The 22,283-nt window shown below is 50.1% G+C and overlaps 1 protein-coding gene across 1 annotated transcript; it reads right to left on the minus strand.

Moving 5' to 3' along the window:
* Positions 1-35: 35 nt before the first annotated feature.
* Tubgcp6 (tubulin gamma complex associated protein 6) lies at positions 36-22,271 on the minus strand. Its single transcript, XM_052748605.1, has 25 exons — positions 21,184-22,271; positions 19,930-20,093; positions 16,483-16,693; positions 10,622-10,795; positions 9,445-9,566; positions 8,601-8,676; positions 8,322-8,431; positions 7,950-8,041; positions 7,717-7,856; positions 7,197-7,346; positions 6,257-6,338; positions 6,079-6,167; positions 5,883-5,998; positions 4,486-4,624; positions 4,180-4,251; positions 2,439-4,008; positions 2,186-2,241; positions 1,896-2,055; positions 1,634-1,802; positions 1,402-1,543; positions 1,013-1,207; positions 803-935; positions 519-732; positions 245-444; positions 36-147 (listed from the first exon to the last, which is right to left on the minus strand). Exons 1-25 carry the CDS (start codon positions 21,922-21,924, stop codon positions 56-58), a joined length of 5,409 nt encoding a protein of 1,802 aa, XP_052604565.1. The 5' UTR covers positions 21,925-22,271; the 3' UTR covers positions 36-55.
* Positions 22,272-22,283: the final 12 nt, after the last annotated feature.

Here is a 22,283-nt window from a genome sequence, read left to right on the forward strand (position 1 = left end):
TGCTCACTGCTGTAGCCAGGTCAAACGGGATGCAGCACCATGGTCCTGTCTGTCCTCAGGAGTCCTGGTAGTAGTTGTTGAAGTTGATTCGAAGCAGGAAGTCCTCAAGGTGGGGCTGGTAGCCACGGTTCACAAGCTTGGTCACTACTGGAAAGGCATCCAACTCTCAGGCTCCTGCCCACCCTGTGCCTTGCCACCCCAGCAGCCCAGCCCGGCGGCAGCCCAGCCCAAGAAGAGGGCTCACCTTTGAAGAGGAAGTGGGAGTAGTACTTGAAGGTGCTGTAGGACTGCTGCATGAGCGGGAAGTTGGGGTGCTCGGCACCACGGGGGCCAGTAGCCGGGCCCCAGCTCTGGGAGATGAGCTGGCTACGGAACTTGAGCACCAGGCTGAAGATGCTATGGATGATGTTCATGACTGGTGCCGCCTTCTCGGTCAGCAGGCCCCTAGTGGAGGGTAGAGCTGCTAGTGATCTGCCCAGCCTGACCGGGGCACACCCAAGTCCAGCTGCCTGTCTCACCTGAAAACAGCCCTGTGCAGGTACTCGGCATGGGCCCGCTGGATCTCCTCCAGGTCACCTACTACAGCTAGCCGGGCCCTGAATTCGCACCAGCTGACATGCAGGATCTGGTTAGCAATGTAGCCCTGGATGACCTTCACGAAATGCTGCATCTCGTGCTTAAACAGCTGCAGCTGGCGGAACTGCACTGAGCCAGCTGCGTGGCTCACGAGGGCTGTTGGAGAACAAACAGGGTGAGCATCAGCCTGAAGCCACACGTGGGATGGCCTCAGGCCAGGCCTCACCTGTGCGCTTCAGGTGGAAGCAGATGTCTTTGAGTGTCCACATCATGAGCTTCAGCTGCAACAGGAAGGAGAAGATGCCACTGTACTTGTTCAGGCAGCTCTCGGTGATAACGATGTTCAGGGGCCAGTCAACCTGTTCAGGAAGCCCCACTTAGCACCTGCAGCTGCAGGACACACCTCCCCATACACTTGTGGCAGAACACTGCTGACCTTGTACCTGAGCTCCAGGCAGCTCAGGACATCCGGCGCATTAGGGGCAAACACCTCAGGCAGGTACTTGAGGGCAAAAGACAGGTTAGCAGCATGTGGCGTGTCCCCATGGAGGCTATACTGCAGTGCCTTGCTCAGGATGCTGTTAAGGACCAGTGGGTTGAGCAGCTCCCCAGGTGTCTGTCCAGCCCCGAGCTGAGGAAGTGGAGAGACAATGTTTCAAGGAGTCCCGGGTTTGTGCCCTGTCCCTCCCCACTGGCCGAAGCAGCACTGTCACGTTGCTAGGGAGTATGGCAGCTGTGTGGGTGGGCCTGAGGCCAGCAGCCACCCACACCCTACCCACACCAGCTCTCCAGGCCAGCCTGATCCCAGCTCCGCGTCTTAGTGACCTTCTCAAAGAGCAGGTCACTAAGGGACTGCGCGAACTCTCCATCTTCCATCAGCAGGAAATGGCGCAGTGCTTCAAAATGTGTCTCCAGGTGCAGCTCCACAAAGAAATAGTCGACCGCAGCTTTGTTCACCAGGCTGACACTGGGGGGAAGCTGGAGGTTAGGGTGGCGGCAGGAAAGGGCGGGTGGCGGGCGGGTGGCTGCAGCTGGGCAGGTGGCGGGCGGCACTCACTGGGCAGCCAGAGGTGCCGTAAGCGAGCGCTTCATAAGCACAGGCAGCGTGAGCAGCTCACTTAGCTGCACTGCAGTCTCATCCACCGCTGACTGAACTTGGGGGTCCACGGGGAAAGCAAAGGCCTGGGGAAGCATGTGATGGACCAGGTGAGCCACAGGAGGCTCTGCTGTGGGAAACAAAACAGACTCGCTGAAACTTGGGGATACACTGGCCTAGAGCACACCCAGCCCCCACCTGCCCTTGCAGCTGGCCCACTCACACATGGATTCGTAGCTGTCTGGGTACTGCTCCAGGTGGTAGAGCTTTGTGAGGTCTGCCAAATAGGCTTGCTCCTTGCCCCAGCGTCTGGCCTCGGCCTCAGCCTCTGTGTCTGAGACCTCCTCACTAGGGCCTGGGCTGCTTGGGACAGCTGTGTCTTCCTAAAAAGAGATCAACCTCAAAGAACTGCATCCCCACCCAGTGTACTACGCCCTGCCCCCCACTTTGCTTGTGCTGAAAATGGGCGTGTGGGAGTCCCATGTGGTGACATTCCCTACATGCTTCCCTGACCTGTGAGCTTGGAGGCCATGGAGAGAGGTCTTCTGCATCCCTACTCCTCCCTGGACCTAAGAAGACACAAAGTGGGTAGGAGGGCCATCAGTGCCCAGCACCTGCTGAGGAGACATAGTGAGGTTGGTCCAGAGAACTCCTCCAGAACCCCCACAGCAGCAAGGCAATCCTGGCTGACAAAAAGGATCACAGAAGGCATCATGACACTGCCTCTTGCCATGGTCCCATCCTGACCAGCACTGCCCGCTCTCACCTGTCTCTTCAGGGATGCCATTTCCCAGCGTGCTAGGCTCAGCCACAACAGGGGGTTTGGTCTGTAGGCTACATTCTTCTGTGCTGCCAAGGCTAGAACAGATGGTAGGCTTCGTTTCTCCAGGTAGTTGTGGCCCACTTTCCCGAACAGGGCTCTGTGCTTCCACATGAAGGCCTGATGGGGACACACAGGCAGGAGGGCACTGATGGGGCTTGAGTGGATCGGGCTCAGCTTCTGGCAAGGGCTCCTCCAGAATCAAGGGAGGCTGAGTACATCCATGTGGTTGAAGAGCCTCTTCTGACACACTGTCCCCAATCCTGATGCTGGCCTCTGACACGTGTCCATGGACATTCCACCGTGGCCGAGAAGGAGCCACATCTGACACATTCTCCCCAATCCTGATGCTTGCCTCTGACACATGTCCATGGACATTCCACCGTGGCCGAGAAGGAGTCACATCTGACACATTCTCCCCAATCCTGATGCTGGCATCTGACACATGTCCATGGACATTCCACCGTGGCCGGGAAGGAGCCACATCTGACACATTTTCCCCAATCCTGATGCTTGCCTCTGACACATGTCCGTGGACATTCCACCGTGGCCTGGAAGGAGCCACATCTGACACATTCTCCCCAACCTTGATGCTGGCATCTGACACATGACCATGAATGTTCCACCGTGGCCGGGAAGGAGCCACATCTGACACATTCTCCCCAACCTTGATGCTGGCATCTGATACGTGTCCACGGACATTCCACCGTGGCCTAGAAGGAGCCACTTCTGACACATTCTCCCCAGCTCCAGTGCTGGCATCTAACAAATGTCCATGGATGTTCCACTGTGACTGAGGAAGAGCCACATCTGACATACAGTCCCCCTGCTTGGTGCTGGCATCTGACACGCATCTGGAAGTGCTAAGTGGCTGGCAAGGAGCCATTCCAGAAGCAAGGCTCTCTGCAGGGACAGCAGTCCCTGATATGTGTTCAAGGAGCTGCCCCACAGGCTGGAAGGTCCCCTCCTCAGAAGTGACATGCTTGAGTGGATGTGGGCAAGGCAAAGTCTCTTGCATGTCATGGACACATGCATCCAGTTTTGTGGGCATGTCCCCCAATAGATGCTGCTTTTCACTGTCCAAACTGTTTTGGGCATCCTGCGAGGGTCCTGGTGAAGAGGAGGTGGCCATAGCTGGCCTCAGGATGGTGTTGAAATCATACTCTGACTGGGTAGGCTGGGAGCCAGCTGCTGTGAGTGCTGGCCCAGGAGTTACAGGGGACAGGTCTGAACAGATGGTCTGCAGTGCCACCTCTAAGAAGGGAGCTCCAGTGTTATTCACAGGCTGTTCAGCCCCAGGACCCGTGGGCAGAAAGTCTGTGATGCTGAGACCAGGAGAGAATGGCCCAGCTCCCTCTGCCTGCCCAGCACCAGGGTCATCAGCTCCCTCTGCTGCAGACTGGAGGGCTGATGGTGTTGATGCACTTGGTGGACTTGGATGATCCCAATGCAGTTCTGCAGACCCCAGATCACAGCTATGGCCTTCATCTGCATGCTCAGGACCTGGAGATGGGACCTGAAACACAGCACATACTGAATCCCTCCAGCCATTTAACCCTGTGTCCCCAAGGTGAGCTCAGCAACAGTGACCGACACCTACTAAGTTCTGAGGGACACAGGACAACCAAGCCAGAGCATCTAACTCAGAGTCCCAGCAGGGCTCCCAAGATCCTGTAGAGCCTATTACCTGAGAGCATGTACTTGGGAACACGCTCAGCGGCTCCTGGGGTGGGTGAGCCTCCATGTCTCTCAGCATCTCCTGAAATTCAAGCCAACAGGAAGACACAGCAGCTCTGTAGTGACCAAAAGCTGGCACACACCACAGCCTTCACACAGTACCCCTCACCCATCACAGATGCCACTGGCCCTGCTGCCTACTCGCTGTCCGATTTGGCTGGAAGCCTGAGCCGCAGCAAGTGCCATCTGCACCCTTACACAAGATGGCATGAGTGCATGCATGGCTGTGTGCAGGAGCAGCTGCCCGCTGCCATACCTGAATGCACTTCTGGTCCTCCAGGAGAAAACGGAGGCGTGCGCTCTCTAGCCGGTGCCTCTGGATTCTCCACAGGGCCTTCTGCTCTCGGCGAGCTGCCTCTGCAGACAACTTGCTATAATGGTCAACCAGTGCCTGCCTGAAGCCACATGCAGAGAGGACATGATCATTACAACCACTCTGCACCATCTGGTGGCAGACACAGGCTAAGACGGTTCTCCAAGTAGGCTCCCTCCCCAGACTTCTGCTCTCCATCTTCCCCACCACAGACTAGTCTCCCAGGGACGGCCTTGCTGCCCACCACACTGAAAGGCTCCAATGGACAGATGGCCCCTTTGGCAACTGCTGTTGGACAAATGACCAGAGGAAAAAGGGAAAAATGTACACGGCCAGAGACAAGAGAACAAGCAGGTGGCTGAGGACCAGCCCAATGGAACCAGGCCACATTTTCTTTACTGCACAGCAGACCTCTTCCCATCAGCAAGTTCAAACCCAAGAGAACTGCAGAGCGACTAAAAGGACAAAATCAATGCAAACCCAGGGATTCCAAGCCTCCAGCCACTGGGCATTGAGGCACAATGTGCCATCTCCAATTTGGCCGGCAGAAGTCAGAAACAGGGCCTCCATGCCTGGATTCCTCTTATGTGAATAGAGTACCTACTCACATGTGTATATGCAGAGCACATGCAGGAGGCAAACCCCTCCTTTCCTCTGTAAACAAGATCTAAGGCTGCAACAGCTGAGCTTCCAAGGGCACCACATAAGATGTGGCCAGTCCCTTCTACAGAAGCCTCCCACTGAAACAATGAGCTGGTTTCAAGGACAAGCTAATGAGACAAAGAGGAAGAGACTCAAGAACCATGCTAGATTAACGGCCCATTGCTCTGTTAAATAAAAAACCAATGGAAACTGTTTAAGATGAACAGACCAGGTGGAGTGGCATACACCTGTAATCAGAGCACCAGGAAGGCTGAGACAGGAAGACTGAAAATTTAAAGCCAGCCGGCCACACAGCAAGACCTTGGGGATGTGGTTCAATAGTAGTGCTTACTTGTACGCTCAAGGCCCAGAGTTGGCTCCATAGCACCACAAAATAAACAATATTAATAAACAGCCAGTACACCAAACACACTGTGTGCACTGGGCTCTAACCCCTTAGCCCAGGACAGCATCCTGGTCCAGCAGACTTACTATCTTTCTGTCTTGACATAGGTCTGTAATTTTTCAGGTTAAAAGCCAAAATAACAAGTAAGGGATGTTGCTCACTGGTAGAGCACTTGCCTAGCAACATTGGGGCCTTGGAATTGATCCCTAGCATCAAAGAAAAAAAGACAAAGTAAACCATCCCTAGTTCGGATTAAACCAGCGTTGTGGGACCTGCTGCCACACAGCCCTACCTGGCCTTCCTCTCCAGCTCTTCCTCCAGGGCCTTGAGCCTCTTCTCCCGGTCACGGAGCTCACGGGCATAGCTGAAATCATCATCTAGCTCCTCTTGTCTAGCCGCCAGGCGTCGCTACACAACACAGAAAGCCTCATTTACTAAATCAAAGACTCCAGGGCCAGAACCACCCAGAACCCAGACCACCCACCCACCTCCTGATCCTTCACAAACTGTTCCTTCAGCCGCTGAAACTGCTCTCGCTTCCTGGTGTCCACAGCCATCTGTTCTGACATCTGCCGGTCTTCAAGAGAAGGTAAGAGGCATATGCAATTGTGAAGAGTCCGGCAGGGGCCCCAGCAGAGCGGAAGAGAGATCTGGAACTGCACTCACCACTCAGCTCTCTCAGGACCCGAGACGCTGCTTCCCGGGCATGGACAATTAGTTCTTGTTTTGCAATTTCCATACGCAATTCCTAAAAGACAATAAGCACACTATCTTAATGCCCTGTCCCTTCTCCTAGGACAGTGTGGAGAGAACACTGCCCTAGTTCTTTAAAACAACCTGCTGCTGGCCACTGTCAACAGACACCCCTCCCAGCCTACACAGAATGTTAGCAGGGAATGCCTCACCCAAGCTGGGAAGACAGGGAGGCCTCCCCCTTGGAGCAGTGAATAGGAGGTGACTATGTACCCAGAGATAAATGAAGGGCTCATGGACCACTCCTGCTCCTGAGTCTGTCCTTGCCTGGTCTCTCCTGCTGCCCATTAGGTACCAAGCTAGGAAAAAGTTCTTGAGATCGGCACTGGCCAGCCACTAGAGCACACTGTCATAGTAGTCTTGTCCTGGAGTATGCTGGAGAATTAGGGCGCTGCTTCCAGGAACACCCATTATTTATAAAACTACCCAAGTGGAGGAACTTTAGGCCTTGCTGCCTGGATTTTCCAGCTGGAGCCACCCATGTTAGCAAAACCTGGAGTGCAGGCAAGGCCACCTAGACTCAGGGGAGGGGGGAGGAACAAAGCCCCTGCTCTGAATACCTGTCACCAGATTTATTCCAATTTCCTTTGACGCACAGCCAAGCACCTTGGGTGTCCCCACCTAAACATACTCCCAGGACAGATAGCAGAAAGACCCACTCTGCCTTACATGCCCCACACCCAGCACTTCTTGGCCCTGAGTCTGCCTGGCTGCTCCTACTGCCCATTGGGCACCAGGCAGAAGTTGCTGAGAGTGGCAATGGCCCACCACTGGGGTGTGGGAGCTCTATCCACCCCAAACCCCAAGAAGTGAAGGGAAGTGCAGAGAAAGCCAAAGCCCCACAACCAAGTACCTTTTCCTCCTTGCTGATGGAGCTGTGACGGGCAACTCTCTCCATCCGCCCAACATAGACAGCACAGTCCTTCTCGATCTCCTTCAACTCCTCGAGAGAGAATATCACCGAGATCCGAGGGACAGGGACATCAGACCAACAGAGATAGTGCTGCCAGAGAGGAAGGGCTGCAGTTAGAACGTGGCCAAGGCCAGGAGCAAAACCAAGTCCTGCCTTGCAACTGAGTTTTCAGTGATGGACAAAGACAACCATTTCTTCCTTGAAAAGTTCATTCCTAAATCTGTGGGGAGCAGAAACCCTTGATGATTCCACAGAGCAAGTACCCCCACAATGGAGACACCATGTATGGGGCCTAGAGCAGAAGCGGAATCAGAAACTGAGGAGCACTGTGGGATCTCATCTCCACACAGAGGACTGTGGCAGCAAATACACTAGGGCCTACCAGTCAGACACAGTCCCTAGACAGAGCTGGCCTCCCACCTGTACAAGCCCCCCGACCCAGCTAGCAGGACCCTCTCACCCGGGGACAGCAGAGCTTCAGCAGGTTGATGGTCTTCCCACAGACGTACACATCATGGGCAATATGTTTCAAGAACACGGGAACACAGTCCTCCACCTCTTTGGAAATGAGCACGTAGCCATGGGTCCAGTAAAACTTGTCTGGACAGAACATGGACAGAACATGATAATCTGCAGTTACAATGGCCCTGCCCCCAGGCAGAGGGCACAGCCTAGCAGCCAATGGCTACTTACCCCGGAAGCTGAGGTACTCATGGTTAACTTGGATCATGAACTCCCCATAAACATCTCTGAAGACTCCACTGTACACCCAATCATGGATGAACCTGTGGGGTAATGGGACATGGCAGGGAGGGGGGAGCTAGGCAGGTGTAGATGACGGGTGGGTGTGGCCAGTCCACAGAGTGAAACAGGACACTGCCAGTGGATCCTGCCAACTGTGGGTATGGTTTGCTACCTAGTAGGTCCATTTGTCCAGTATGTTTCACACGGACCTCAGCACTCAGTGGATCAACAGGAAGTCCAAATACATACTTGATCTAAGCGTAGCCTCCCCATCCACTGCAGGGAGAGAAGGCATGGCCAGCATGGGCACCCACCACCTACCGTGTGTAGGGCTCACAGCTGGTCTTCAGCAGGGACAGCAGCACAGGATAGTGCTCATTACTACAGTTATCCAGTGCCTCCTGGTAGAGGTAGGACAGAAGCTTCACTCCCTACAAACAGCGGGAAGAAGCAGGGTGGGTGCACAGCCACCACACCGCCTGGCAGGCACACCACCTGGCTAGGCAGTATGGCTAGAGACCACACCTCCAAACATGACAAGAACGCACAATTCAAGGAAGGCAGGCAAGCTCACACTCGAGAAAAGGAAGGAGGACTCACAGTGGGGAACACAGGCCTGGGTTCTCCACTGGTTGCCAGGGATACGGTGCCAACACCACAAAGCTCAGCCAAGTACCTAGACACAGAAGCTGGATCAGATCAGGTGACGGGTACAGGGTCCCAAGGACCAGATCAAAACAAGTTAGGGGAAGACTCGTTTTCCCCTAAAGCGACTGGTCTACACAGGCTTTAAAAACTACTTGTACCCCCAACAAACCGGATCTCAGCACCCTGCTGGACCCTGCCTGCCCAGCACTGTCCCCTGTGCTGTCCTCCCATGGCGCTAACATCCATACTGGGCCTCCCCACCTCACCCCTACTCTCTAACTCCACTCTTACGGTATCATCTGGACCCTCTGCCTGGCACAGGTTACCACCTTGTCTGACTGGGATGAGCACCAATCCCCCTCAGGAACGCTCACCCTCTCTACCTCCCTGTAGTCTGTGTTCCACACGACTCCCCCACTCACACTGTCCAGATCCCAGGCTCTACCTTCCCAATTCTTGGCCGCCTGGAACATGTCCTCCTCCCATATTATCTGCCACCCCCAGCTTCTCTCAGCGGATAGCACCTGCCAGGAGACACTACGCCTGGTGGTTTACTAACGGGCTCATGGGTGTCAGAGGCATGGTCCTCCCTCCCCTGCAGCGCTATTTAGGCAGGAATCCCTGGGCCCAGCAAGACACATGCTGTCGCAGTGACCAGCTGTGCAGGGACTGTTCAGACAACCAAGGACTATTCTTCTGGGCCCTCCTTGTCAGGGAGCAGAGCTGGCTCTCTACTGCCCTGAAAGCCCCACATGTTCTCCTGAGGCCCATGCTAGGCTACTGTGGTGAGGTTCACCTGAGCTGCCGGCCCAGTTTCTTGAAGAGAAAGCCAATGGTGAGGAGACTCAGGGTAGGCGGAGTGGAGAGAACACAGGCCCGGTAATACTGCAAGTACCTCCGAAGGCCGCTGGTGAAGGCCTGTGGGCAAGGAGGAGAAGGAGGGCAGCTGGGACACGGTCATGTACTCAAGGGTTGGAAGGACACCCCCAAGCTGGAAAACAGGGCTGTGCTTCATGCCATAGCCCAGTGGCCCCATTTTCCAAGCGGTGGGCATTTATGGATTAAGCCCAGCCAGGAAGAAGAGCTTTACTAGAAGACATAGGTTAGGATTAGGATCTGCCACAGATGCAGCTTTGCCCCTTGTATTACACTGAGACACTGTCACCCTGCAACAAACCCCGTCCATCTACCTTGGCCTGTCTTGCCTCCATGCCAGGAAACCAGGAACCACGGCCTCCCCTCCCATGGATTCCACTTTCAGACCAATTCTACAACATCTGCAGCCTCTGGTCCTCTTAGGGGTTCCACTCATTGTCCCACTGCCTGGAAGCTCCTAATACACCCCTGAAAACTGATGTGGGCTAGTTCCTTTGCCTGCTGACTTTATTCCACATCAGAGCTTGAAAGGGCCCAGGTAGCCCAGCTCCTCCTAGGCTGTACCCTGCCCCCAGCACTCCCGACCCCGGGTAGCCCAGCTCCTCCTAGGCTGTACCCTGCCCCCAGCACTCCCAACCCCTGCCCATGTTTTCTACACAACACTCTGCTAACTTGCATATCTGTCCTCACCTGCCCCAGCTGCTAAGATCCTTTAAGATTCTACCAGAACACAAGCCAGCTGCAAGTCTTTCAATAAACAGAAAATCTTGGGTACTTTGAGAATCAATTCATTAGAACAGGAGATCCACCTTGCCACATGCCATACAAGATAATGGGGCCTATGTGGAGCGGGTGGCTTGTACCTGGCTTACCCACCTCTCATAGCACTTGATCCTTGTCCTCAAATTCCCTAAATGTTCACACCTGCCTCCCTTTATGCCTTTGCCCAAATACAACTGACACATGGTTCCAGTGGAATAATAGATGAAGTAAAAGTCTCAGGTCACCGAGCTTCTTAAGAAGTTTCCGGTTCTCAACCCATAATTCTCAACTCTCGATTCTTCTGTGAAGGTGGCATGGTTCTCACCGAGGCATACCTGGAACACGAGGCCCCTGCTGCACAAGGAGCCTACGACAGGCTGTAGAGAGAAGTGGCTCAGGCGTGTGTAGTAGGTTCCATACTCCGCCACCTCTGAAAGGATGCTGCTGATGCTCTCAGGAGATGCACCTGACACGTGGACACCCAACTCCACTACAAAGGCTTGTGTTGGCTACAGAGCAGAGAGAAGGAGTTACAGAGGCCAGACATCAAGACCCTATGTGGTACCATTTCTTTCCACCCATGTTTCCATCTGCCATATGCCCCAAAGTTCTCCAAGTCCAAGACACACAAACAGAAAGTTCTGAAAGCGTAATGTAAGCCAAGGGGCTGGAGAAATGGCTCAGTAGTAAAAGAACATGTATGTACTACTCCCGCAGAGGACCTGAGTTTGGTTCCCAGCACTCACGTTAGGTAGCTCATAACCACCTTTTAGCCCAGCTCCAGGGAATCCAATACCCTCTTCTGGTCTCCACAGGCACCTGTACTCACACTCACATACTGACACAGAAACACACAACCAGGTGGTGGCCCATGCATTTAATCCCAACACTTGAGAGGCAGAGCCAGGCAGATCTCTGTGAGTGTGAGGCCAGCCTGATCTACAGAGTGAGTTCCAGACAGCCGGAATATATAGAGACCCTGTCTCAAAAAAACAAAACAAAACAAAACCCAAACAAATGAAAGAAAAAGAAAAACCAGAACAAACAAAAGCGAATGGCAGAACTAATGAACAATGTTAAAAATCAAACATGTTTAAAATTCCAACTGTGAGCTAGACATGGTGGTGCACATCTCTAATCCCAGCACTCGGGAGGCAGAGGCAGACAGACATTGTAAGTTAAAGACCAGACTCTACATTGTGAGTTCCAGGACAGCCAAGTCTACATAGTGAGTTCCAGGACAGCCAAGTCTACAGAATGAGACCCTGTCACATGAAATAGAACAAAAAACAACCAACAGCAGCAACAACAAAATTCCAGCTGTGAAAAGGGAAAACAGAACACTTCCATACAATGCAATAAATATACACATAGGGGCTTGACAGACTGTTTAGCAGTTATGAGGGCTTACTTTTCTTCCAGAAGATCTGAATTCAATTCAAACAGTGACACCATGCAGCTGATACCTGCCTGTAACACTAGTTCTATGTGGCCCAACACCCTCTTCTGGTCTCCAAGGATACTGCATTCATGTGTACAAACCCACACCCAGATACACATACATACACATAATTTTAAAAATGAAGAAAAAGTACACATGGACATCTTCTTGGAATATGCCTGCTACTAAATCTGAGGCACTAGCTCCCCAGATCATGTCCAAAAAAATTGTCAACGTCTTGCCATGGCACACTCTCTACAATATTGTTAAAGCTGTAGAGGGTGGGAATAGCTTCAGAGGGCTCCGTACAGCCAAAACAGACCAGGTACAATGAAACTAGCATTCAGAACAAAGGTAATAACAGTAAATGCTTATACTGTAAAAGAAACATCAACAACCAGACTGCCTACCTTAAGAAAGTACAAAAAGAAACACAGTTCAAACTTCCCAAACTAGCAAAGAGAGAGATTATAAACTGGGCATTGTGCTCATCCTGTAATCCCAGCAAGCAGGTGGATGGTGAGTTTGAGTCCAACCTGTCCTACACAGTGAGGCTCTTATCTCAAAAAAGTGCACCCCTTTAATCCCAAGAAGGCAGAGGCCAGCCTGATCTACAGAGAGAGTTCCAGGATAACCAGGGCTGTTACACAGAGAAACCCTGTTTCAAAAAAAAAAAAACCCAGCCGGGCGGTGGTGGCGCACGCCTTTAATCCCAGCACTCGGGAGGCAGAGGCAGGCGGATCTCTGTGAGTTTGAGGCCAGTCTGGACTACCAAGTGAGTCCCAGGAAAGGCGCAAAGCTACACAGAGAAACCCTGTCTCGAAAAACCAAAAAAAAAAAAAAAAAAAAAAACACCCAACAATTGCAACAATTGTTGTAAGAAAGAATCTGGGCCAATGATATGGTCCAGCAGGTGTACTAGTTTTTATGTCAACTTTGTACAGGCTAAAGTCATTTTTGAAGAGGGACCCTCAACTGAGAAAATGTTCCCATCTGATTGGGCTGTGGGCAAGACTGAGGCGCTTCTTCTTGACTGATGATTAATGTGGGAGGGCCCAGGTCACTAAGGGCAATGGCACCCCTGGGCAGGTGGTCCTAGGTGGTATAAGAAAGAAAGCTGAGGGGCTGGAGAGATGGTTCAGAGGTTAAGAGCACCGGCTGCTCTTCCAGAGGTCCTGAGTTCAATTCCCAGCAACCACATGATGACTCACAACCATCTGGTACCCTCTTCTGGCGTGTAGGCATATATGCAGGCAGAACACGATACATAATAAATCTTAAAAAAATAAAAGAAAGCTGAACAGGACATGAGAGCAAGCTAGTAAGCAGCACTCCACTCCTCCATGGCTTATGCTTCAGTTCCTGCCACCAGATTCCTGCCCTCCTTGAGTTCCTGCCCTGAATTCCCTCAGTAATAAGACTATGTTACCTTGAAGTGTAAGCCAAATAAACCCTTTCCTCCTCCCCAAGTTGTTTTTGGTCATGGTGTTTAATCACAGCAATACAAAACCTAATTAAGACAGCAGGTGGGCTGGAGAGATGGCTCAGCAGTTAAGAGCATTGGCTGCTCTTCCAGAGGACCTGAGTTCAATTCCCAGCACCCACCTGGCAGCTCACAACTGTCTGTAACTCCAGTTCTAAAGATCTAATGCCCTCTTCTGGCCTCTTTAAGTACTAGGCACACACATACATGGTCCACAGATATACAGGCAAGCAAAATACATACACACACACACACACACACACACACACACACACTTAAAAAAAAAAAAGACAGCAGGTAAAGGTGCTTGCCACCAAGTCTGACCTACCTGAGTTTGATTCCCAGGACTCATATGGTAGAAAGAAAGATCCAACTCCCAAAAGCTGTCCTCTGGCCTCTACATGCACATTGTCCCTGCCCCTCAAATAAATAAACGTAATTAAAAAGGAAACAAATCTGGGCTGGGATGTAGCTCAGTGGTAGAGCACCTGACTAGCATGTGTCAGGCCCTGGGTTCCATCCCTAGGAACACACACACTGAACAAAAATAATTGCATGTCAACAAATTAGATAGCCCAGATCAAATGCAAATTTTCTTAGAAACATATAAAGTAACAAAACTAACTCTAGAAAATATAAATCTACCTACAAGAAGTTGAAGACTGAGTCTGTAAACATAACCTCCTAATAGGGTACCCCAGCAAATTCTGTGTCACATGTGTTTTGATAGTTTAAGAAAAAATCACAGGGCTAGTGAGGCTCAGTCGCAAAGAGTACTCACTGGTTTTGCACAGCACCTGGGTTAGTACCCACACGGCAGCTCATAACCACCTCTAAGTCCAGTTCCAGGGGAATCCAATACCCTCTCCTGACCTCCACAGGCACCAGGCACACATGCACGGACACATGCAGGCCGGAAACTCACACACATAAAAAAATAAATAAATATGCCGAGCTGGAGAGATGGCTCAGTGGTTAAGAGCACTGACTGTTCTTCCAGAGGTCCTGAGTTCAACTCCCAGCAACCACATGGTGGCTCTCAACCATCTCTGGCGCTTATAATAAATAGCTAAATCTTTAAAAAAAAAATAAAATAAAACAAATAAATAAATAAATAAATAAATAAATAAATCTTTTTGTTTTTTGGTTTTGGTTTGGTTTTTTGATTTTTCGAGACAGGGCTTCTCTGTAGTGCCCTGGCTGTCTTGAAACTCACTCTGTAGACCAGGCTGGCCACAAACTCACAGAGCTCCACCTGTCTTTGCCTCTCCCCATCCCCTCACCCCTTCATCCATCCCCACCCCGCTCCCCCACCCCATGCTGGGATTAAAGATATGCACCGCCACCTCCTGGCAAACAAATAAATCTTTAAAAAGGGCCGGGCGGTGGTGGCGCACGCCTTTAATCCCAGCACTCGGGAGGCAGAGCCAGGCGGATCTCTGTGAGTTCGAGGCCAGCCTGGACTACCAAGTGAGTTCCAGGAAAGGCGCAAAGCTACACAGAGAAACCCTGTCTCGAAAAACAAAAACAAAAACAAAAACAAAAACAAAAAAAAAATCTTTAAAAAGGAAAAACAACAACAAAGAAACTTGCAGCATTGAAAATCCTGTACCCAATGGCTTACCTAGCATATGTGGGCCCTGGTTTCATCCCTATCAATGGGGAGACTAGTGATGAGCATTAAAACTTCCTGCATCGATTAGTGAAGTAGAACAGAAACCAGAGACACACTCTTACAGTTCCTTTTTTTCTCTTAATTTTTTTTAAGTTTTAGTGGGGTGTGTGTGTGTGTGTGTGTGTGTGTGTGTGTGTGTGTGTGTGTCTGTGTGTCTGTGTAGCCCTGGCTGTCCTGGAACTTTCATGTTGATCAGCCTGGCCTTGAACTCACAGAGATCTGCCTCTGCCTCCTGACTACTGGGATCAAAAGGTGTGCCAAACTATGCCTGGCTGGTAAATTGCCTTTAACTGCTGAGCCATCTTGCCTCTCCCCTCTACATCATTGTCATTGGTTTTCTGAGAGTCTCATTGTGTAACTCTGTATGGCCTGAAACTCACTATGCAGCCCAGGCCGACCTCAAACTCTCAGAGATGTGCCTGCCTCAGCCCCCAAGGTGTTGGATTAAGACATTCACCACCACACCCGGCCAGCATTTGATTGTGGGTTCTCACTGGGGATTAAAGCTCAGGTTCCCGTGCTTGCATGAAAAGCACTTTACCAACTCTGCCATCTCTCCAGCCCTGCTTTTAGTCTGAGACAGAGTTTTCTGCATCCAAAGTGATGGGATCACAGCTGTGTGCCACCACATCCACCTCAAATTTTTAACAAGGGTGGCATGATCACTAAACAGAGGAGAGGAAAGCCAAGTATTCAGAAGGCAGAGGCAGAGGATCACAAGTTAAAAGCAGCCTGGGTAGACTGTCTCTCAATAAACAAGCAAATAAAATTAAAGGGGTGGAAGGTATCAGGATAGTCCTGGTCAGTTCTTTTCTGTTCTTTTCTTTTTGAGACAATGTCTGACTATGTAGCCAAGGCTGACCTCAAAGTTGTTATCCTCCTGCTGTTGCCTGCCTCCTAAATGCTGGCATTTCAGGAAGAAGCCATCATCCCCAACTACGATGACCTTCTCAACAAATGGTGGTGTACAACTGAACACGTGCAAAGGACAAATTTGGGTTCTTCCATCCCAGGATGCAAGTGGGAAAAAAGAGTATCTTTTGTACAACAAAGGACATTAATAAGTCAACACTTGGGCTGGAGAGATGGCTCAGTGGTTAAGAGCACTAACTGCTCTTCCAAAGGTCTTGAGTTCAATTCCCAACAACCACATCTGTAATAAGATCTGGTGCCCTCTTTTGGCATACATAACGTCTCTACATAACGGCCCCAGCTGTCTTGGAACTCACTCTGTAGACCAGGCTGGCTTTAAACTCACAGAGATCCACCTGCCTCTGCCTCCCGAGTGCTGAGATTAAGGGCATGCACCACCACATCTGACTCTAAGTCAACACTTTTAAAATCCAAACAGAATGCCTGTTTTGTCTTACAGTATTAGGGACTGAACCCAGGATCTCTCACAAGCTAGACAAGAATTCCAACACTGATTTATATACCAGTTTAACTTGTGGCTATCTTTAATCATTCCATAGAGCTGGCCTTCCCTGCCACTCATGGCACTGGACCTCAACCTACCCCTCAGCATGCTGAGCATCCCTGGAGAGCACAGGCTATTCGATACAAGGTTGGTCCCATGATAGCTGTGAGCCCTTCTCACCTGACAAAGAGAAAACGTAGCAGACACCACACCCAGCAGAACATTCAGTGAGTCTTTCACCAGCTCGCTTTCCTCCACCAGCACAGGCTTGGGGGCCTGTAGTAGACCCCCACTGAGGGCCTGTAGCTCTCCATGACAGAGCCTGCAGAACCTGTCAAAGGCATCCCTCCCTGCCTCGGTGAGGTAGGGCTCCTCTCGGTGACCAGGGGGGCTGTGAGGAAGACAGAAGAGAAGGGGATGAACAGATGGAACAGCATATACCTTATACAAGGTGTGCTTTCCCCAGGGTGCAATAGTTTCTCAGGCAAATGCCTTGACATCCCAGAAGCAGCACCCAGTCATGGATGGACAAGGACAGGGCATGACTCACACAGAGTATACCAGTCTTGTGTGTTGTGTATTTTATTATTTTATTTTGTGGGTGTGTATGGGTGTTTTGCTTTGCACTTACTTATGTCTGTGTACCACATGCATGTCTGGTATACGCTGAGGCCAGAGGAGGGTGATAGATCCCCCAGAATTGGAATTACAGATGGTTGTGAACCACGATGTGGGTGCTAGGAATGGAACCCAGGTCTTCTGCAAGAACAACAAGTTCTCTTAACTGCTGAGCCAACTCTCCAGCACTATTATTTTATTAATTTTATGTAACGGGTGTTTTGCCTACATGTCTGTATACCACCTGCATGCAGTTCCTGCAGAGGTCAGAAGTGGGCATCAGATCCCCTGGAATTAAAGTTACAGACAGCCAGGCATGGTGGCGCATGCCTTTAATCCCAGCACTCAGGAGGCAGAGGCAGGAAGAGCGTGAGTTCCAAGACAGCTAGGGCTACACAGAGAAACCCTGTCTCAAAAAAATCAAGAAAAATTAAAATTAAAAAAAGTTACAGACAGTTGTGGGTGGGTGCTAGGAATTGAACCCAAGTCTTCTGGAAGAACAGCAGGTATCCTTAACTGCTGAGCCATGTCTCCAGCACCACCACCCCAATTTTTTAATACATAAATAAAAAAGAGGTGCAGCAATGTCAGGCATGGTGGTTCACGCCTGTAACCCCAGAATTTGGGAGACTGAGACAGAGTTCAAAGCCAATTTCAGCTACATTGTAAGTTCAAGGCCAATCTGAAGTTCATGAGCCCCTACATTTTAAAAAGCACTAGTGTAAAAACTTAATTAAAAACAAAACATCTGCTGTGAGATTATGTCTCTTAGGAATGTCAGAAACTACTCCATAAATCCTTACCAAATAAAAAAATTAAGGGCACTGCTCAAGAGACTAAAGTAGAAAGGTTTGAGTTTATAGCTAGCTTAGGTTACATTAAAGATCCCTATCAAAAAGAAAGAAAGAAAAAGAGAGAGGGCGCAAACAAGCAAGCACAAGCTACCTAGCTGGATTCTGCAAGCTGCATATACTGCATACCCCTCAGCGTACTGCAACACTGTATACCTCAGCTGTGCATATACTGCATACCCTTCTAGCATACTACATGTCCTCCACAGTGCACAGTCTGCATGGGGTTGTTTTGTTTTTCAAAAGATTTATTTTGCTCTGTGTGTGTGTGTGTGTGTGTGTGTGTGTGTGTGTGTGTGTGTGAGAGAGAGAGAGAGAGAGAGAGAGAGAGAGAGTGTTAGTTAGTTCAAGGCCACCCTGAGCTACATAGACTTTGTCCCACACAAACTGCCCATGGAAAATCTGTTTAAATAATGCTTTAGACTCAACAAAGGCATTATTCCATTATTTCTCACCTCCATAAGTTTCTTGATTTTTTTTTAAGATTTATTTTTATTTTATATGCATGAGTGTTTGACTGAATGTATATCTGTGTACCACACGCATGCCTCATACCCTCAGAGGCCAGAAGAGGGCATTAGATCCCCTTCTAACAGATGCTACAGATAGCTGTTGGCTGTCATGTGGGTGGTGGGAATCGAATCTGGGTCCCTTGAGTCCCTTGGAAGCAGCTAGTACTCTTAGCCACTGAGCCAACTCTCTAGCCCCATTTCTTGATTTCTATATAAATAATCTCCAGGTATGCCACATAAACCCTAGAGCCTATGAATGATCAAATCTGTATTCCCATTCTCTCCCAGTTACTGGTAGTGCTCTTCATCTTAAGACCCTACATTAAAGTTCCTTAATTCCTTAGATGACAGGGACTGAGATGCACATGTATAATACCAGCTACTTGAGAAGCTGAAGTAAGAAGAATCCTTGAACTCAGGAATCTGAGGCTAGCTTGAGCAACACAGCAAAACCCTGTCTCAAACAACACCACTTTGGGAATACAGTCCTCCTTGCTGGAAACATTGCTAGAGTGCTACTTTGTGCTGGAGTTCTATGGCCAATCCTGTGCTTCCGAGAACACCAAAAGGATGAAGTATGTTGACAATGGATAATAAATAAGCTGCTAAGTGACTCCCAAACAGTGACCCAGAAAAGCTAACACATGAAATAACACTAATAAACATTTACAAAGAAAGCAGTAGGCCAGAAGGTCATTTTCTCAACATGTAAAGGGTTGGTGTAGAAAGGGGGAACATTTGCTTTATACCAACAAGACAGGACCAAAACCCTACTGTGAAGTTAGAAGACTAAGAAGCCCTTCAAAGGCAAGACAACTACCAACACCATTTAAGTTACAGAGCAGGGAGCTGGCCATCCCTTTGAGGGATCCAAATCGGCAATTATGACCACACCTAGGAAAGTTCCTCACATAGAGTAGTGCCCTACACACAAAAAGGTTTTATCACTCCCCCAATCATGTGTTCCTCTCAGAGACCCTGTAGGGACCCAGAGGCTCCATCAGATGACACAAGGCTCCTCCAGCCCTGATTTTTTACTTCAGTGCTTCCCAACTGTAGCAAAAGGGGTGTGAAGAGGAATCCATGAACAAACGTCTGTGAAGTACATGTCCTCAGTTCTCATTCTGGGTGTTTCCAAAGGGTACCAATTCAGACCATGAAAGGAACTGAAGGCAGGGACCCCTAGACCCAGATATAAGCAGAGTATGTGGCCCAGTCTCAGGCAATGAAGCACTCAGGGAAAGGTTGTTATGGCTGATGCTTCTGCAGCAGAAGGCACCAAACCCATGGCTTCTACTCATGTAATAAGTGTCTTGGAGCATCTCCCAGGCACTGGCCACACAGCCTACCAGCTGCCCTGGGACATCTGTCTAGTAGTCCTGGTGGAAAGACAGACTGTATAACTATGATCTGCAGTTAACTTGCAGAGCTAACTCCACTGAGGTGGAGAGGTGGGAATGTTCCTTTCTCCTCCACATCTCTCACCTCATAGGATTCAGACAATATTGTACCCTAGCTTACCTGAAACATCAGCCTCTTAATCTCAACACTGATGTTTCTATAAACAACTGCCTGGGGTTTCAAAGTAAGCTGTTGATAAGGGGCAAAAGCGCAGAGCATTTAAAGGCAAGGAAAGGGTCACATACCATCCAATGCGCTCCCAGCACCTCCGCTTGCTGGCTTCATATGTGAGCACAGCTTCCCACAGGTCCAAGTCCGGGGTCATGCTTGGTTCAGACTGGGAGTCAGGAGTTAAATTGGAAGCTGATTGGAACCCTTCATCTTCCCACTGATCCACAATCTGTGGGACCTAGAGACCACAGAGAAAAGTAATTCACTATTTATTTCTTTGTGTATGCATTCATCTAAGTGGGATATAACATTCCAGGAACTTTCGCCACATCCATTTATTCCCTAGACGGACAGACCTAGCAAAATATTTTATTTTTTCTCAAGTTCCTATGTACTACACAATACACCCCATCACAATGAAATCACGGAAAGAATTACAATAACCCACTATCAATTTCTAGTCAGGTGTGGTGGTGCATGCCTGGAATCCCAGCACTCCTGAGGCTGAAGCAGGATTATGAGTTTGGAACTAGACTGGGCTGCACAGAAAGATTTACCTAGAGCACAAGTGTTAATTTTTAATTTCACATAATACATGGCCTCATTTTAGGGAAAACAACATAAAGTAATATGGAAATTCCAGCACTGTAGGTTGAGGCAAGTAGATCTCCATGAGTTTGAGGCCAGCCTGAACTACACTGAAACCCTGTATATGTTTCAAACTGAAACTCACCTCATCCCCTCAGCAGCACTCAGCAGAAAAAGAAAACTATACTAATTCTAGAAAAACGTATGTACACTGAGATTTTGCTGTAGCATCATTTAAACTTGTAAACAGCCTAAGTATTTCATAATTTTAAAAACTGAGTAGTAATAGTTCGTCCTCTTAGTAGAATTTACAAAGTAATAAAACACAAGAGACAATGACAATTTACTCAGTGGCTGGCAGGAAAACACCCATGTTACAGGTGGGAAAGTACACCAAAAAGCATGCACACCAGGCATATTTGAAATGTGGCCTCTGCTACTGAAGAACAGAATGTATTTCCTTTTTAATTAATCTGAATTTAAATGAACAGCACTAGAGAAGTGACTTAACAACAAGCCCTTGAGGTAAAAGATGAACAGTTGTGTGCTGTTTTTCGATGCAGGTGAACAGCAAGCACATCCCTGTGCAAGAGCATGCCAGCAAGTCCTCTCCAACACCTCTACTTCATAACAAGTATTACCGGTTACCTGATACTCTGGACACGAGCTTTCCAGCATTACCATGGTAAAAGAGGGCATTTTCCAAACCTCTAGGGATGTTGAAAGGAAAGAAATACTACCTTAATGGCCAGTCCAGAAAAGTCTGCGCTGTCCGGCACAGGGGGCAGATCCAGACGCACATCCATGTCATATGTGCGGCTGTGCACAAGGGCACCAAAGAGTGAGACCCGGGTGTCTCTCTCAAACCTGTCACCACAAGAGTCACCAATTGAGAAGAGCCCAACGGTGGGCAGGCCAGTGCCTGGGGCAGCCTCCATCACTTGAACTGCTTCCTGGACCATGTTATGACACAAATACTCCTCTCCAGAGATAAGTGACCGAACGTCCATTTCAAACACACTCAGGTCATAGCAATCGTAGCCGCTGTAGGGTACGTTTCTGCCTGCGTGCTTGTTATTAAAGAAGTAATCCCGTTTTCTCCGCAGCACTTGAGGAGGGCCGCTCCCTGCCAGCTGAACCAAGAGGTCCAGCACTGACTCCACCTCCACAAGAGGACAGCCAGGGGTTGCTTCCAACTTCTCCACAAGCTCCTCCAAACGGTCGGCCTCTGGCCCCAAGCCGCCCACCCTCAAATCAAAGGACAGCATGAGGACCTTGTTTTTCACTGGGAGCTTCGACGAGTCGGGCTGGCGCTGATGAGTCTCCTCTTGGAAAAGATTTGCGAAAAGAGCATTGTAGGCTACCCTCTTAAGGCTCAGCTTTGCCCTCTTCCTATTCACGCTGCGCTGGCCCGGGCGAGCCTGGGCAGCAGGTAAGAGAGCCTCGCAGAGGTCATCGAAGAGCTGGGTGATACTGGCCATATCCACTCTTCTCAGGCCTGGACCCCCGAGTGGGAAACTTTGCACCCGGGAGGCACTTCACGCTCTCAAAAACCAGAGCGACCGCAGGCGGGCCAGGGCCGAAGGGCCGACCGCCCGTCGCTTCCCATCTGGGAACTAGGCATCCGCGCCTCGGGTTTCTCGGTGCAAGAGGCCACACGCCGCGTCCTTCAGCCGCCACCCGGCGCTCGTCCTCGGGTCTTACGGACCGTGACAAGTGTGCCAACCGAACGCGCGCGTCCCATGGCTGGCCCGTCAGCCCAAGTCGGCTGAACTGGGACTCCCGCCGCTATGGCGTCATACCCACGCGACCGCAGACAACCACCAAGAGACGCGCCGGA

The sequence above is a fragment of the Peromyscus californicus genome, unplaced genomic scaffold (genome assembly GCF_007827085.1).
Source record: "Peromyscus californicus insignis strain IS unplaced genomic scaffold, ASM782708v3 Scaffold_20__1_contigs__length_68692818, whole genome shotgun sequence".
Classification (NCBI taxonomy): Eukaryota; Metazoa; Chordata; class Mammalia; order Rodentia; family Cricetidae; genus Peromyscus; species Peromyscus californicus.